This window comes from Camelina sativa, chromosome 18 (assembly GCF_000633955.1).
Source record: "Camelina sativa cultivar DH55 chromosome 18, Cs, whole genome shotgun sequence".
NCBI classification, from domain to species: Eukaryota; Viridiplantae; Streptophyta; class Magnoliopsida; order Brassicales; family Brassicaceae; genus Camelina; species Camelina sativa.
This window is the reverse complement of record NC_025702.1, coordinates 13,338,786-13,355,663: the sequence shown is the minus strand read 5'-3', so window position 1 is coordinate 13,355,663 and position 16,878 is coordinate 13,338,786. Positions and strand designations below refer to the sequence as shown.

Genomic DNA, 16,878 nt, shown 5'->3' with positions numbered 1-16,878 from the left:
GGGCTTCATCGAGAATAATCACTTTATATCTCTCAAGGAGAGGATCCGCCATTGCTTCTCTCAGGAGCATACCATCAGTCAAGTACTTAAGGACCGTTCAGAGGCTACTACAGTCCTCAAAACGGATGTTGTAACCAACTTCTTCCCCAATAGTAACATGGCTACAACTCTACGAGGCTGTGTGCATCCAACCAACCACTTCCGACGCTTATCCGAAGTTTCAACATCCACAACATCTATGAAAAACTGTGGGATCTGAGTAGTTTTACCACTACCGGTCTCACCGACAAGAAGAAGGGTTTGATTGTTGTTGAGAGTTTTGAGAAACTCTTCTTTTTGAAGCCAGACAGGAAGAGTCTTCCGTTTCTCAAGAATGTCATAATACCTCTAGGAATAAGGCTTCTCGTTCCACTTATTGACCAGACTACTGATTCCGGACTCGGGAAGACCATTGATTTTGGTGTTCTTTGACGCAGCCGATGGATCGTCCATAACGTCGAACAAACTAATTTTCCTCTTTCTCTCTGTAAGAGAGATAGATTAGAGCAGAAAGCAGAAGAATGGAAAAATTTATGAAAGCTAAGCTAGGGTTCGGCAACGCCTGATTTAAGAGAAAGAGAGAGAAAGAGAGAGGCGGCCGATTGTAGATTGGGTTGAGCATGTGCGGACCGGGCTCTGATACCATATTAGATTGTGGGCTTCCAACTCAAAACCAATTGGCAATGAGTGGAAATGCCCATATCTTATATATACCACTTAAGATCCTACTCAACTTCTAATGTGGGATATTGTATCCCTAATACTTACAATATAGATTAAGAACCACAACGATTAAAAATATCATTTAAACCGCTACCAAGTTGGTAGTACCTGCCAACCATCGTCAAGTTCGCCGCAATTACCATTGCCACTAAATTAGTGTATTACACAATCACTACTGTTTGTAGCCACCATATCAGTGATATCAACTACCGTCCATAGTCACAAATCGTGGTGATGACAACAACAAAGGTGATAAATGGTAATGGTGATGACTACAGCAATATGTGGTGATGGCAACATAGGTGATAATAATGCAGTTTGTGGTGGTAATATAGGTGATAATTATGCAGTTTGTGATGGTTAATTATAAACAATCTTTTAGTCTATGTTTATAATTTAATATAATCCGTTATGTCACAAATAGACATTGACAAAATTCCCGGTTTTTGCAAAGATACTGTTGTTAATTTTGTGGTCCAAAGTCCAAACAACACAATTTTGCGGTCAGGGTATATATACAAAAAAAATAAAGTTGGAGATTGCAACATTCCCTCTTATTAATATAAGTATAACAAATTTTAAATTTGGTGATAATAAGTTTGTTTTTGGATTACATTATAACCAACACATTTTTATATTGCTTACTCAAAAAGTGTTAGTTACATAATTAACAAGAAAAAGAAAGACCCGGTAGATAGATGATCAAACGTGGAACATGAGATAGATGAGTTAATAATGCTAGTGAGTAGTGAAACACAATCCCCATAGTCAAGTCTTACCCAAAAAAAAAAAAAAAAGTCAAATTTTTATACTATATATAGTCTATTTTGCTTTCACACACTTAATGAATGGGTCTTTTGCGGATGCAGCCGATCCTACACACAAGTGACGTAGCTATTAAACCATCTTGCACACTGTTAAAAAATCAGACTTTAGGCCTTTTATAAGCTTATACAATATTATGTCGTATTCCAAATGTTAGTTTGTTGCTTTTTTCTATACATTTAAACCCACAGTAATATAGAAATCCAAGTTTAGGCATAACCTCACGAAATTGAGAGATGACAACGAATATGTAGGCCACTAGAGACGGCTGTTAGGTAGCAAAACGAACACACAAAAAAAAAGGAACCTGTCAACCCGTCCTGTGCGATCACCCCGACAAGGTAGAACCAATCCGAGTAACTGAACTCACAAAAGAAATTGAGATATGAAGATTTCGTCGAACAGATCCTGTTCAATTAGTAAGGTCGTGACTATTGCTACTTTTTCGCCATATATAAACAAAAAGCATTCTCCCCAACTCACCGATGTGGGATAAGAAAATCAGTAAGTAAAAGCAATCAGAAGCTGATTTTTACATGTTCACAAATCACACTCTAGTCTTTATGTAGAAGCAAAAAGTAAATTAAGTTCGGGCAACACAATACAGAGGAAAAAAGGAACCTGACTATCGTGGCCATCAATCACGCTCTGGCCGCACGGTCGTGATTCATCAACCAGGAAAGTGTTGGCCACATATGTTTCCGCTAAATCCCTTCTTCCCTCCTCTTCTCAAAGATAGTTGCTCTCGCATCGAAGCAGCTGCTCCTACACATAAGTGATGAAGTAGCTATGGTTTTTTATATCAGAATGCATAATTAAATTAGGCTAATTATAGCTTTTAGTTCCAATAGTCAAGAAGAGTTTCTTTATTCTGATTACCAGCCAGAGCTTATTATAGATCTTCTTCACATGTTATGGGTTATTCTACGTTTCGTTATCTACAATATATAACAAACAGAATCAAGTTTGGCCTAATGGCATTCTTTATTCTTATCTTTTCAATTATGGACGTCTCGTTTGCTCTGTTCTCAAAGAGGGATAATCTTGATTCTTGAAATAGCTTAGCTTCTGCAACATTTAACAAAGAAATCAAGACGATTCCTAATTAATGCAAAGTGATAGTATTTTGTTGGTTCTCTGGACTTCTAGGTTAATGAGGTTTATTACTTAAACCTTTTTCCAAGATGATCATATGGCTAGGGCCAAGGCCAACTTATTTAGATTTTAAGCCCAATTCCAACTTAAGAAGGAACAGATTGCTTTCAATCGTCTCAACTCGAGTGTTCTTCTTGTGTTTTGTGGCCGAGACGATGGCAGCATCCTAGCCATATGATCATTGTGTTTTGTGGCGAGAAAGAGAGAAAGGCTCACGTATAAGTTTTAACTATACTTTTTTTGTTTTATTCTTGATATATTTTTTCTCCATCTCATATTTTTTTTTGAGAAATATCCTATATTAACACCATTTTAGGTTTTTCTTCCAAAACTAACACATAAGTTTAATTTTTTTTAAATGTACCATTAAGTGATATTTGATATTTAATTTAAATACAAAATTTATAATTTTAAAATTAAACTCACGATTTTGGATTTATCTGGTGAAGCTTGCCGCGAATCACCACATCTGAGATCTAACTCATCTTCAGCCACTTCCAGAAGAAACGTCGCCGTCGTTGCATCTCGTTCTGGGCTCCGACGTTGACCGGTCAGGTATTTTGTGTAGGCACACGACCGAGAAAATGCGTAAACGATTCCGATCTAAGAAACAGAGTATGGGATCTATCTCGATCTGGCCTTTCAATAATCGAAATGAAGAGTTGGATTTGAACCCTGCTCCAATCTCAGCTCGCCCTCTCACATGACTACCTCTGAATTTGAATAATCACTTCCAAGTCAACAAAGATGATGAAGAAAAGGATAAATATGAAAAAGAAGATGATGAGAGACCAAGCAAATCGAGAAATTACATATTAAGAATATGGTTTACAGATTTGCTGGACTTGGTGGAAGACTCTTGTCATTAGGACAAAGAGAAAGATCGTCGAAGAGGAAGAGGAATAACGATGGATATGGTGGTGAGAGGTGGAAGAAAGGAGCGGGATTCAGCTACTTGGATTCTGAGAATCTTATGCTACAAGATGATATAAATAATGGTAAGATTATGTGGGAGAGTTTTAAGTATTCTTATGAATTATGATTCTTTCGAGAAGAAGTGTAAGCTGTTTAGGAGTGATTGAATTTGGTAAAGTATTTAGCTTGCTATGTGTTTTTGAATTGTTTTGCTAATGGCACATATCAACTTGGTAGTGTTTCTTGGGGTTTTAAGGTTAATCAATCTGGTAGTGTTGCAGAATTAGTTTTAAATGTGATATATAAAATATCTCTTGAAGTAATGTTAAAACAAAAATTGAATTCATGGACTGACCATGTTGTTGAATAAGGTTTTCAGCTCTAACTCAAGTGATTGATGATATACATGATAGCAGATATTTCAAGAACAAAGCTTAGAGTTGATGATGAAGATGAGAAAATGGGCACTTGAGTGGAAGTTTGTGTTCCTCATTATGGAAGGCTTTCCTAAATTTCAAGAATGCCTTCATAAATATTAGGAAGACCTTCCTTAACGGATGTTATGAAGTACTTTAGTGTTATGTCTATGATGTCTTTGAAATGTTTCTTTACAAGATAGAATTATCTTGTGTTTTGTGTTGGAGAAGCGTGTGATATATTTGATATGTTTAATTGTAATGTGGATTTTTTTACATACTGATTTCAGCAAAGAAGAAAGAAACGGTGTAAGGAAGTATGTTGTTCCAAAAAAGAGTTGATGATGAACAAGATGTTCCATGGCAGAGCACACAACATGTTTAAACCATCCTGAATTTAAGAAAAAACACTTTAAACATGTAATCTTTTTTAACTACTATCTTTATGAAGACTATCCTGAATTTCAAAAAGTCATCCCTAAATATTATTGAACCCTTCAAAAATTTAAATATATGTGTTTCTAAATATATATTTTTGGTGTATTTTGGATCAATGTGTCAAATACTAGTAGATTACTCCATTAGTGATGGGTAATGATTTCATTTTTGTGCACATTCTCATGTTTGGGAATCTAAAATTTTATGAAAGCCATTATTAAGTTCAAGGAAATCCTTCCTAAAGTTCTTAGAATCCTTCCCGAATTTCATACAATCTTTTCTGAATTTCATACAATCTTTCATGAAGCTCAGTCACAGTTAAAGCAAAGTGCTAACATAAACACGTGAGAATGTTATACATCATACAAGTACCAAAAAAAAATTAAAAGGTTTCTCAAGCATCATATACATGTATGTCTAAACAACATATATAGTAAAATTGAATAAAAGAACACAGTCTCATCTATAGATATCCAAAACATAGTTGCATCTTGTATCATCTGCATCATGACATAGCTTAGAGAAATCTTCAACCCCATTCCCTGCAGTAAAAATTGAAATCAGGGAATAAGTTTCAGGAAAGTGTTCAGGAATTCTCAATAATACTTCCTCAATCTTCAAATGTGACTGTGATGGGAGATGGGATGTGAATGATTTCTAGTCTGAGAGCCATCATTATCAATAAGAAAATACATTGTTGGGATATGGGATGTGAATGATTCAGACTAAGAAAATATTATCATTCTAACTAAACCAATCAGCTCACATTCTCTCAAGTTCAGTTATATTGTCAACTTCGGTTTGATTGTACTGAACGAACTCGGAGAATAAGAAAGCAAATGCTGTCAAACTCACCTACAACACAATTTCAATTCCAAAACACCTAAATTTTCAGAAGATACTCGAAAATTAATGATCACACAATAAAGAGATCAAAACCCGAGAGAGAGATTTGAATCGAATCCCCATCACAACTATTAGATCTGGATCCAAATCGAAACAATGTTCTCAATTTCTAGTATGAGAGACATCGTAATAGAGCAAACAAAAAAAACCAAACCTTCGTCACTCCCGTCATGGGATTTATCGTGGTTGAAGGTCACAAATCAGAAAACTCTCCATACCAACACCAACTAAATCATTCAAATTAAAATTAGAGATAGAGCTTGGGACCTGCGAAGCTTGGGCTATCTCGTTTTTCTGAACCATAGCTCGAAGATCTCTCCAGTCCTTAGATTCATGCTTGTGCTCCTTTTCAATGTCGAGAACGCAATTACTGGTTTCACTGACTTCGGATGACTCGCATATCTGATTGGGTTCACCGGTTGAACATCGTCTGCTATTGAATTTGGAATCGGCGGAGAGAGAGAAGTGAGAGAGAACATGATTGTTGCAATCTCACGATTTTGACATTGTTATAATTTTATTAATATTTTATTTATTTTAATGATATATAAATTTGTTCTAATTTTTTTGGAACTTTTGAACTTGTGTGCTAGTTTTGGACTTAAAACTTAAATTGATGCTATTTTTGAGAATTGCCCTATTTTTTAATAATTTGAAAATATAAAATAATAATAATAATAAGAGACAATACAGAGGAAAATAAGAAAGAAAGAAACAACAAAACAACTAGTATTTTATTATTGGAATTTAAGATATTTTAATTATAGTTAGAAAAAAAAAACTAGAAAAACAAAAACCAATACTTAACTTAAAATAGAATATGAAATCCAAAGCATTAAACAGAAAAAAACCGGAAAAAAATACATTATTAAAAAAGTAATAAAGTATATTTAAAATTAAGAACAACAAATTCCTTTTCCAAGTGATCCCAGTAGAGCTTCAGATGATCCCCTACTTTGAGATCTAACGAATGCTTCATATCACTCCAACCAGACCCGAAATAATATTTTCTATCATGCCACCTCAGAGTAACATTATACAATAATTTATTTTCGCGGTCATGGACTTTCACTGGAAGACCCTCTTTCTTCAGTTTTTCATTGGTAATATATAGATCACTCGTAACATCAACATCGGAATTAATCTTCGCGATGACAAGTTTTACATGTTCTGTCGGTAATGTCACACTATTGGCAAGATCATACTCTGTAAGCACCCTTGAGATGATCAAAGCTGGATCTAATGGATTCTCATAATTCATCTTAGCTAAATAATTCTTTTTTTAGAGAAGATGTTTTTATAAAGTGGAGAGTATTTTGTGTAATTTTGTGTGTTCATAATGCCAGCATATATATATATATATATATATATATATATCTTATATGATAAAGTAAAGGTTTTTTAACAAGTTCTAAGAAATTGTCATTTGGCACTCTCTTCTTTCGACATGCAGTGATTTTCTCTTTAATACTTTTAGTGCATTTTTCCAATTGACTTTATATGATATACATTATCTTATTTATCTTTATTTTCAAGACAAAGTATAATTTAGTATTATACATTATAAGATGCTCAATTTATTTCTTAACTTGTGTAGCATATTGTCTCATAATGATTTTCTTTTTTATTTCTTTACTTTAATAGATATTTCTCTCTAAACATTTATAAATTATATATATTTAAATATACTTTAGATTTTTTTAATTAAAATGAAATTGCATATCTTATATAATAAAGTAAAATTTTCTTTTAACAAGCTCTAAGAAATTGCCAATTGGCACTCTCTTCTTTCGACATATGTCATTTTCTCTTTAATAGTTTTAGTGTTTTTTTTCAATTGACTTTATATGATATACATTATCTTATTTATCTTTACATTATCTTATTTATCTTTATGTATATCATATAAAGTCAATTAATAAAATTTTACTTTAAAGAAAGACATTTTTTTCATCAATAGATCAGCTCATATGAGCCAATTAGAAAAGAAGTTGTTTACAAACAGAACATGTTGCGGAGCTGTCCGCGTCTGACGTGCCAAAGAGTCCGCACTAACATTTGTACTTCGAGAAACATGACCAATCATGCACCCCGCATGGCCCAAATGAAGGCATCTACTTTTACATGCAACGGGCAGAGACTGCGCCGGTAATTGGTGGCACCTATAGTCAGGCGACGGACCAGTACATATCCATCCTGCACCTGCAAAATTATCTGTCGCTTTCCAAGATCTATTGACAAAACACCGATAACCTGTTTAAACCAGTGGAAGAGAGATTGTGCTCTCCCTGATCCTAGGAGAAGAACCGATGTGAGCCGAGAGAGAGACAATGCTATATATGTTACATTTTATTCATGGACTAACGCACGCACAAACTAATCCAAGCAGGAACATTAATGAATATACAAAAGCTTAGCTTAACTCTATAAATCAAGGCATGTAAAGTATTAATGTTGATGATATCCAAGTGAGAAAATTGTGATATAAACTCTCAGTTGTAAGTTCTTTAATGAACTTTTGTCACTCAATCATAAACAAATCATTTCGATGTCTTTGGCAGCCTTAGAGAATCTTTCAGCTGATACTGTCAAAAGCTTGTTAAGAGACATGTTTTCACCTCTGCTCTTCAACTTTTCTTCATACCTATGCTTGATCCTGCTATCAAGCTTGTACCCAAGAAATGCAGGGAATGCAAGAAGCTCTTCGACTTCACGACCCATGTACTCGATCAAATACTCCAGTTTTTCCTCTAAAGAACTATAATTATACTGCAGGACTTGAGGATGCTTTGTGCTCATAGCTAGAATGTCTTCAAACGAAAGACCGTAGCTCAAGTACAGTCCAATCACCCTCTGCATATTGTCAGAGCTTGTTCTGGTCACAGCTCCCATCGCAAAAGCCAGTTCCTTTGTTCTATGCTTATATCCAATCTTCACCAGAAACCCGAGTTTGTGCGAGAGATTATCTTCAGATAAAGCTAGATACAACGGTGCTTTGCTCAAGAATTTGAACATACCAGGGGAATCAAAGCCGCATTCCTTCAGAAACTCTATCCTCGGCCGCAGTTTCCTCTCTTTACTAGTGCTGATAACATTAGGGAACACATGAACAATCTTAAACACTTGTTCAGTCGTCAAGCCAGCAAAAGACTTAAGAAACTCAACATGGCTGTTCATATGCTCAACACTATAACTCAATATAGCAGGGAGTCTACGTAGCACGGTTCCAGTGGCGAAATCGTCTTCCCCGCTTAGATCCCTAATGAAATCAACCCTAGGAATCAACTGACTATCCAAGTCACTATTGAGAATCACTGGCCGCCTCGCTATTATACCGATTCCACCAAAAGGTTCCAAGAAACTAATCAATCTCTCAATGTCTTCAACTGATTTCTGATACAGCAGTTTATTTAAGTACACTTTGCTCAATACGTGAGAGATCTTTTCTTTAGGTATACCATGGAGGATAAGCAATCTCACCTTCTGAATGAAACTAAGCAAGATAGATGTGTCTACCACAGCAAGTAAGCGCTCAACTAGTTCAGGCTCAAGCCTTCCTTCGAGTTCATCAACCAAGAAATTAACAACGGGATCTAATTCTACTGAAGTCAATAAATTAGGGCACTTTGCTATCAAACCCTGAAGCGCAAAGCCATTGATTTTCAGAGACTGAAGAGAAGCAACACGAGCGCCGATTTTATCCAAAGATTCCGACTTTATATCTGGGTTCTTCTCTAAAACCATCTCAGTTTCTTCTTCTCTAAACCCAATATCTTGGAATAACGAAAACAGAGACTCTGCAACTGCAAAGAAAAAAAAGCAGCTACTGGATCAACGCACACCAAGTGTTTGTGAATATGCTCCAATGATAAAATAAACATATATAGTTGAAGAGATAGTCAGATTCACCTACCGGTTTGACTTCCGGCGTTAACCGGAGAACTAAGGCAACTACATCGGAAAACAAGAGCAGTTTCCCGACGATCTAAGTAGCGGAAAAGCAATGGCCGTAGCTCAGACCGAAATGAAGAAGAAGCAGGGAAGGCTCCATGGGAACAGAGAGCAGCTGTAACCGGCGGGAGATGAAGACGGAGATTAGTAGTCGGCGGTGAGAAAACGGAGAAGGAACAAGAGACGAGAGATAAGATCACCATGGCTCCTCCTATATCCAAAACAAAACCGAAGGTTTTGATTTAACGGTCGTATTTGATTTAAGATTGGGTTTAACTTTTGAGATGTACAAAAGCCGCGCTGCTCAATGGTATTGGACTATTGGGCCTAATGAGAATATTCAATTTTTTTTTTTTTTTTGCTTTTTTTTTCGTGACAAACTTATATATAATATTCAATTATGTTTGGTTTTTAATTTTTTAAATATGGGAAAAAAAAAATTAACTTCTCAAACTTTCAATTGTATGTAAATATACCCCCAATTTTTTAAAAAAATGCAATAGTGACATTCAACACTAAAAACCTTACAATATAAAGCCTCAATACATTATTAGGTAATAATTATTATTCAAAAAAATTCATAGAAACCACTCCCAATCATTGTTAAGTCCGCCGCAACTATCATTACCATTATCAATATTACACAATCACTACTATTACAGCCACCATATCACACTACCGTCCATAGTCACAATTTTTAATCACGGTGAATGATGACAAACAGCATAAGTGGTAGTGACGATAAATTTAAATTATCTTTTAGTCCCACACAAATTTATTTTACTCATTAGTCAATGGTAAATGATACCTTACAATATTAAGGATATTATGGGTTATATATACTTTACAACCAACAATTTTTTTTTTTTTAATGCTTACGCAAAAGTGTTATTATTTACATCCACAAGACCACAATCCACAACTAAACCAATATGACACAGAAATCAAAGACCCGGTAAATAGATGATCAAACGTGGAACATGAGATATATAAGTTAACAATGCTAGTGTAACACAACCCCCATAGTCAAGTCTTCCCAAAAGAAAAAAAAAAAGTCAAAAATTTTATACTATAGTCAAGTTTGCTTTCACACACTTACGAAAATAGGACATTAAATAAACGTTACGGTATAGGAAGGATACGAGGTTGTATTGGATTCCAATTTATGAAGATTTTTGAAGAGTTCAACAAAATTATTAAAAGTGAATAAACGAAAAATTATTAAAGACTGCTACAGAGTTTTGTTGATTAACTTTCTAAAATCATATAAAGTTTTCCAAACAATCTTTGTATTCTTATGATACTTTTCATTATTTTATTTTGTAAATAAAATGTTTAAAATCATGAACCAATAATATAATAATTGAATTCATTAACAATCCTAAATTCTTTTGTTTTAATTGAATAACACAAAACTTTTAATAATTTTATAAAAATCTGAATCTAACAAATTTGTTAAGATTTTAAATGACTCTTTACAAATCACAAACTAATAACACTAAACTTTAACAGATTTTTTACAAATCACAAACTAATAACACTAAACTTTAACAGACTTTTTACAAATCACAGACTAATAACACTAAACGTTAACAAAATTAAACAAAATATTGATGTAATAACAATAAATTCTACGTAACATTTAAAATCTTTAAAACTTCATTCAAATATCAAACCAATAACCCCACTAATAAAACTCAAAAATTAAATTAGGGTAAAGAAAAATAAACCCTAAAAGATTTGAAGTCTTCCTCCTCCCAAAATAAAAATCAACCGTAAATATAGAAATAGTCCTAATTGATGGACGGTGGTAGTCGTCGTTTCACACTCTCCGTCCACCATTTTCATTCTCTGCCTCTTAAACAAAAAAAAGCATTGCCCTTTCGAAGCTATACATCAATGGCCACTACTACTTAGCGTCTACGAAAATAACCCTTTTAACCATTAGATTAAATCTCTCCTCTTCTTCTTCTTCACCACCACTCGTGTCCCTTTCTTTGTCTTCTTCCTTCTCACCGCCTCTCTCTCAATCTTTATCCAACAAAGATTCGTTTTTTTTTTTCGCTTTTCTTCTAAGTTTCTTCAACATATATAAAGAAGCCAGACCCTTTTTCTATATTATCCTCTGTGTAAAAAGTTATGGCTTTGCTTGAGAGTATAATCTTAGGGTTAATTACAGGATGGTTCGCTTTTGTTGTTGGATTGATCATAGGATGGGCATGGAAACCCAAATGGGTTTCTTCTTCTAGTGACGGAGAAGTCAAATTGCGTTGTTCTGCTCCCAGATCTTTTGATTTGTCTTTACCATCTCCTTCTTCAAGCTCTGTTTCTTCTCCGTTGAAGGGTTTTGGATCAGCTCCTTGCTTGAAGGCTCTTGTTTGTGATACATGGACTATGGCTTTGAGACAACAGAGGACAACTGTTTCTCCTGATTCTTCATCTTCATCGTCGTCTGATACTTCTGAACAACATGGGGGTTTAGTTTCAAGGTAAGTTACAATTTTGAGGATTGTGTTTTTGAGAAAATGGATTTTGTTTTTTTCTTTTGGTTTGTTGATTTTGTGTTTTTTTTTGGGATTTGTAGAGTGAAGAAAACAGAGGAGAGGTTGCCTAATACTGTAACGGAGTTGGATTTGAGGCATCTTGTTCAATTGGTTGAGAGGAAAGATGGTGGTCAAGCTTGGATTCAGATGATGGATCGTTTCACTTCTGGTATGAGATACCAAGCTTGGTTGAGAGAACCTAAGGTAAATATTATATTATTTGTTCTTGTTTTGTGGTTTTTTTAAGAGAATGATTTTGTTTCTCTTTGTCTTGAATCTTGAATTGGGTCTTCTATGTGTTTTGTGTTTTAGAATGGTCCTACTGAGTATAGAAGCAGAACTGTGTTTGAAGATGCAACTCCTCAGATTTTAAGAGACTTTTTCTGGGATGATGAGTTTAGACCAACTTGGGATACAATGCTTTCTAATTCCACTACTGTTGAAGAGTGTCCTAGTTCCGGAACCATGATTGTTAGATGGATACGCAAGGTAAATATTAGACTCTCTAGTTACTTTTTTTTTTTTCGTTTTGGTAACATTTTGATGGTTAGTTCTTAGTTTTAATCTTTCCTTCTGTGTATGTTCCTGTGTTGCAGTTCCCATTCTTCTGCAGTGATAGAGAGTATGTGATCGGTCGCAGGATTTGGAATTGTGGGAACTCTTATTACTGTGTTACAAAGGTAATGTTACTAGTAACAAAAATGGAACCGTTTACATATTATGTCATAAAGAGTAGAAGTCATATCAATTAGTTTGCCTCTAAATCGGTTAGTTTGTGAAGTTATATCAAAAAGGAACAAGAAGATGGTGAAATATTCAGTTTTGCATTGCAACGCATCAGTTCCAGTAACAACACTCTTAAGATCGTTTCTTGTTCTTGGTTCAGGGAGTATCTGTTCCTTCTGTACCGCCTAACAACAAACAAAAACGTGTGGACTTGTTCTACTCGAGCTGGTGCATTCGACCAGGTAAAGATCTTTATCCAACACTTTGTCATCTTTCAAGAACCGAATAACTCAAAACATAGTGTAACGTTTTTCCTAATATGGTTTAATTAATGCAGTGGAATCAAGAAGAGACGATGGAGTAACGAGTGCCTGCGAAGTTCTTCTATTTCACCACGAAGACATGGGGATACCGAGAGAAATCGCAAAGCTTGGAGTGAAACGAGGAATGTGGGGAGCAGTGAAGAAGATGGAACCGGGGTTACGTGCATACCAAACACAAAGACTCTCAGAAGGAGGAACCAAGCTTTCTCGGCCCGCTTTCATGGCTCAAATCAACACAAAGATCACATCAGAACATCTCATTTCACTCAGCAACGGCGCATCGCCTGTCACTGAAACTCCCGTTACTCAAAACCAAGGAAACCGTGCTGCGAATCTAAAGAAACTGTTGATCATCGGTGGAGCTATTGCGGTTGTCTGCAGTTTAAGCGGAGGAGCTTTTGTTCCACCTGCGTTTGTTTTAGGGTTTGGGAAGAGGTTTGGTAACGGTGGAAGAAAACGTCAGCTCGAAGGAACAACAACAACAAGTCAGAGTCATCAGACTACTACTTCATAGAATCTTGAAACCAAGAATATAGATATATAAACATACGGATTTAGCAGATTGAGAATAATCCAAAAACGCAGATAGTTCCAGATTAGTTTTGTAGAATTGGAGTAAGCTGTCTGATCAATCTTTATACAAAGCAACATTTTTTTCTTACAAGTAATAATAAAATAAAACTTTACATCATGATCATCAAAAAGGAAAAATTGTTTCAAAACAATGAACACCATCGAGCTCTGGAGCTATCCTCATCGGTTGGATCTTCTTCATCTTCTTATTACTCTTTTCATCGTCCGATGAAGTTTTACCGGAGTTCTTGTGTTGTTCTCTCGCCGCCGACTGATTACCACCGGAGCTCTGTTTCTGATTACCGGAGAACTTCATCTTGAAGCCATTGGATTCAGCGTAAAGAGCTTCGAAGGGGCTAAAGATAGACATCATCTTCTGAATTCGATTTTTTAGTGTTTGGAACTTTTGTTTCTTGACGAGATTAAGGTTGAAGGAGACTATATATTTATAATCGGTAACGAGAGAAACAAAGGTAGAAGAGTCTAGAAAGAGTAAGAGAAGTTTGAGAAGTTTTGAGTTGAATGAAGATTCGTTGAAACTAGTTTGGTCGGTGAAGGAACAGAGTCCACGTGGATGATTGTCTGAATGTGAGATTGATTGGTCTAATCGGATAATATATTTGACTGATTCAATAATAGCTCATTGTTTTATTTTTCTTATAATTACATAAACAAAAATACAAAGTACGATATGTGTATACGAAGATAGAAAAGCCAACTCTAATCAAACTCTTGATAAACCATTATTAAACAACCATAGTTTATAGAGAACAATAAAATAACACGAGTAAAACAAATCAAGGTGGGTGAAGAAGTAGACGTAGACATGAGATCATGTTTACGTATAAATCATCATTAAAAGGACATTTTTGTTTTAGAGCTTCTTGAGCAACTCAATAAGGTTAACACCAAAAGCGTCGCAGACAACTTTGATGCCCTTGAATCCTGATGCTTTGGCTAAAGCCTCAAACTCTTTCTCAGTTCGTTCTTTGCCTCCGGGATTGTGAGCCAACATAATGCAGTCGACATGGATTACTTGTTTTGATGAGAGGCTTGAGTCTGGTGTCTCTGGAAGTATACACTCTGCTAATATCACTTTCCCATCCTCTGGAAGCGCTTCGTAGCAGTTCTTCAAGAATTTCACGCAGTGTTCGTCGCTCCAGTCATGACATATCCACTGTTACAAGAATGAGAAACTTAATGTTTTCTTGATGAGGCTTTACTTATAGTTTCAAGAATTTTAGTAATTAGCAATTTTTTTTTGTCTGAAAAACTTGATTTATCACTAACCTTCATGAAAATGGCATCACCTTTAGGGACACTTGCAAACATATCTCCTCCAACATGTTCAATACCTACATTGATTTATAAATAAGACCACAATCTTTTTCAGGAAAAAAAATTGCTAAATGTGAGGAAAATGTAATATACCGGGATGAGAAGGAGCATCATCGATGACATGTGGAAGATCAAAGTTGATGCCTTTAAGGTTAGGGTACTTGGAGACAATCATTTTGAGGGTAGCACCAATGCCACCACCAACATCAACCAAAGAAGTCAAGCCCTCGAAACCCTTATAGGTCTCAAGTAACTTCTTCATGGTGATTGTGGAATGGTTAGACATTCCATTGTTGAAGACCTTGTTGAATCTAGGGTCAGTTCCGTGGTACTCGAACGCACTCATTCCATAAGCCTTGTTGAATGGAATTCCACCATCAAGAACTGCATCCTTCAAATGGTACCTGAAACATGTCTCTTTCATATCAGTTTAAGACAAAAACTTAACCTAACCCTCCTTAATTTTTTTCTTTCTTTCAAATTAATCTAAACTCTTAACTTTTGGTAATCACTACTTACAATATTTGGTTTCGAAATTGATCTCAAGATTGAACTCTATATTATTAAATCCACGTTAAGTTGACTACTGTATAAAGTGTATTTGAGAAAGAGCTGCCGGTTCGATTGAAGAAAACCAAAACCAGAAATTTTAAGTCATCTATTTTCTTTATTTGTACTTCAATAATCGGAAGACCAATTCTTTTCCTAATACCTATTCTATTTCCCTCTTTTGCTACTTAGTAATCGGAAGAAGTTCAATATTTAAAGCCAAAAACATTAGTCAAGAACATAACAAATAAATTTATAAACAAAGAGATAGTCTTGTCTTGAGTGCAAAAAGCCAAAAACATTTTCAAGAAATAATTTGTCTACAAGGTCTTCTAATTCTAACCACTAAAAGAATTGTATATTATATGGTTTTCAAGTGGAAGATGGTAAACGTGTCCTTGTGTCTGTATTTGTCTGATTGTCTTTGACACTTTGTGCCTCTCTCTATCACCTTTAACCTTTACCTTTGCACAATTGCACTATAATCACATCAACCAAGAATCATAGCTTATGAACTCAATTTCTAACTTGATTTACCATAAGATCTATTGCAAAATAAGAACTATCATGATAATTTTGAGGAAAGATATCGAAAAAAAAAGCCTTACCAGCTTTCCATGAGAACTTTGTCTTGGTTCATGAGACAAAGAGCAGCGATCGAGACACCATCTTCGTTCTTGGTCAAGTACTTGCAAACCGGACCAAGCCCGTAAATACGCTCGACGCTGTCGCCGGAAAGTTTACGGTTCGAACAAGTGAGGATTGAGTAAGATGTAAGAAGACGGAGGATACGGTCGAGCATGACAGGAGCTTCGGGGTTTTTGGTCGGAAGCTGAGAAGCGATCTCGGTCGGAGACATGGGAGAAGCGTTCTTGGCCATGATCTCGAGAAGGTCAAGGTCTAACGCCGCTTTTAAAGCCATCGGAAGAACCGAGGCACTCGCTAGCTGCATGGCGAAAAGGGCAGCTTCGTCATCGGTTACTTGCACCGGAGTTATCTGTGTCTCCGCCGTTGATCCCATTTTAGTTAGATCTCGAGTTTAAAAATTAAAAAAAAGATTGCTCTGTTTTTATTTTTATTTTTTGGGTTTCTTTTGTTTTGAGGATTGTGTGATGGGTGAGAAGTAAAGGTTGAGAGAGTTTTATTTATATGAAAATATATAATAAAGAAGGTAGACGATTGGCATATTTTAACGCAAAATTCTGATCTGGCAACATGATCTGCTCCAATTAAAAATCGAGTCATGTCAGTATTTTCTGTATTCTACCATATGAATAATTTATGGCCTAACGTCGAAAACATAACTAATAGGCCATTGTAAATTAAATATTTCTTACACAAATAAATAATAACATCCAAACAAATTATTAAGACCTTCTAAATTTTTTTTTACAATTTAAGTAGTTTTTTAATATCCACTTGTTATGGAGCTATTAAATTCGGTAAAAAGTAACAACT

At 35.2% G+C, this 16,878-nt stretch overlaps 4 protein-coding genes across 4 annotated transcripts; 1 reads left to right on the top strand and 3 right to left on the bottom strand.

The window, feature by feature from the left end:
• Positions 7,795-9,637, bottom strand: LOC104761443 (transcription termination factor MTERF8, chloroplastic). Its single transcript, XM_010484524.2, has 2 exons — positions 9,331-9,637; positions 7,795-9,220 (listed from the first exon to the last, which is right to left on the bottom strand). Exons 1-2 carry the CDS (start codon positions 9,569-9,571, stop codon positions 7,947-7,949), a joined length of 1,515 nt encoding a protein of 504 aa, XP_010482826.1. The 5' UTR covers positions 9,572-9,637; the 3' UTR covers positions 7,795-7,946.
• On the top strand, positions 11,180-13,651 carry LOC104761442. Its single transcript, XM_010484523.2, has 6 exons — positions 11,180-11,857; positions 11,953-12,115; positions 12,224-12,400; positions 12,508-12,591; positions 12,798-12,879; positions 12,975-13,651. The coding sequence occupies exons 1-6, from the start codon at positions 11,508-11,510 to the stop codon at positions 13,472-13,474; spliced, it is 1,356 nt and encodes a 451-aa protein (XP_010482825.1). The 5' UTR covers positions 11,180-11,507; the 3' UTR covers positions 13,475-13,651.
• Positions 13,557-14,028, bottom strand: LOC109130621. The gene has a single exon (XM_019240431.1). It carries the CDS (start codon positions 13,904-13,906, stop codon positions 13,658-13,660), a length of 249 nt encoding a protein of 82 aa, XP_019095976.1. The 5' UTR covers positions 13,907-14,028; the 3' UTR covers positions 13,557-13,657.
• Positions 14,159-16,553, bottom strand: LOC104761441 (flavone 3'-O-methyltransferase 1). Its single transcript, XM_010484522.2, has 4 exons — positions 16,029-16,553; positions 14,965-15,275; positions 14,824-14,888; positions 14,159-14,710 (listed from the first exon to the last, which is right to left on the bottom strand). The coding sequence occupies exons 1-4, from the start codon at positions 16,439-16,441 to the stop codon at positions 14,408-14,410; spliced, it is 1,092 nt and encodes a 363-aa protein (XP_010482824.1). The 5' UTR covers positions 16,442-16,553; the 3' UTR covers positions 14,159-14,407.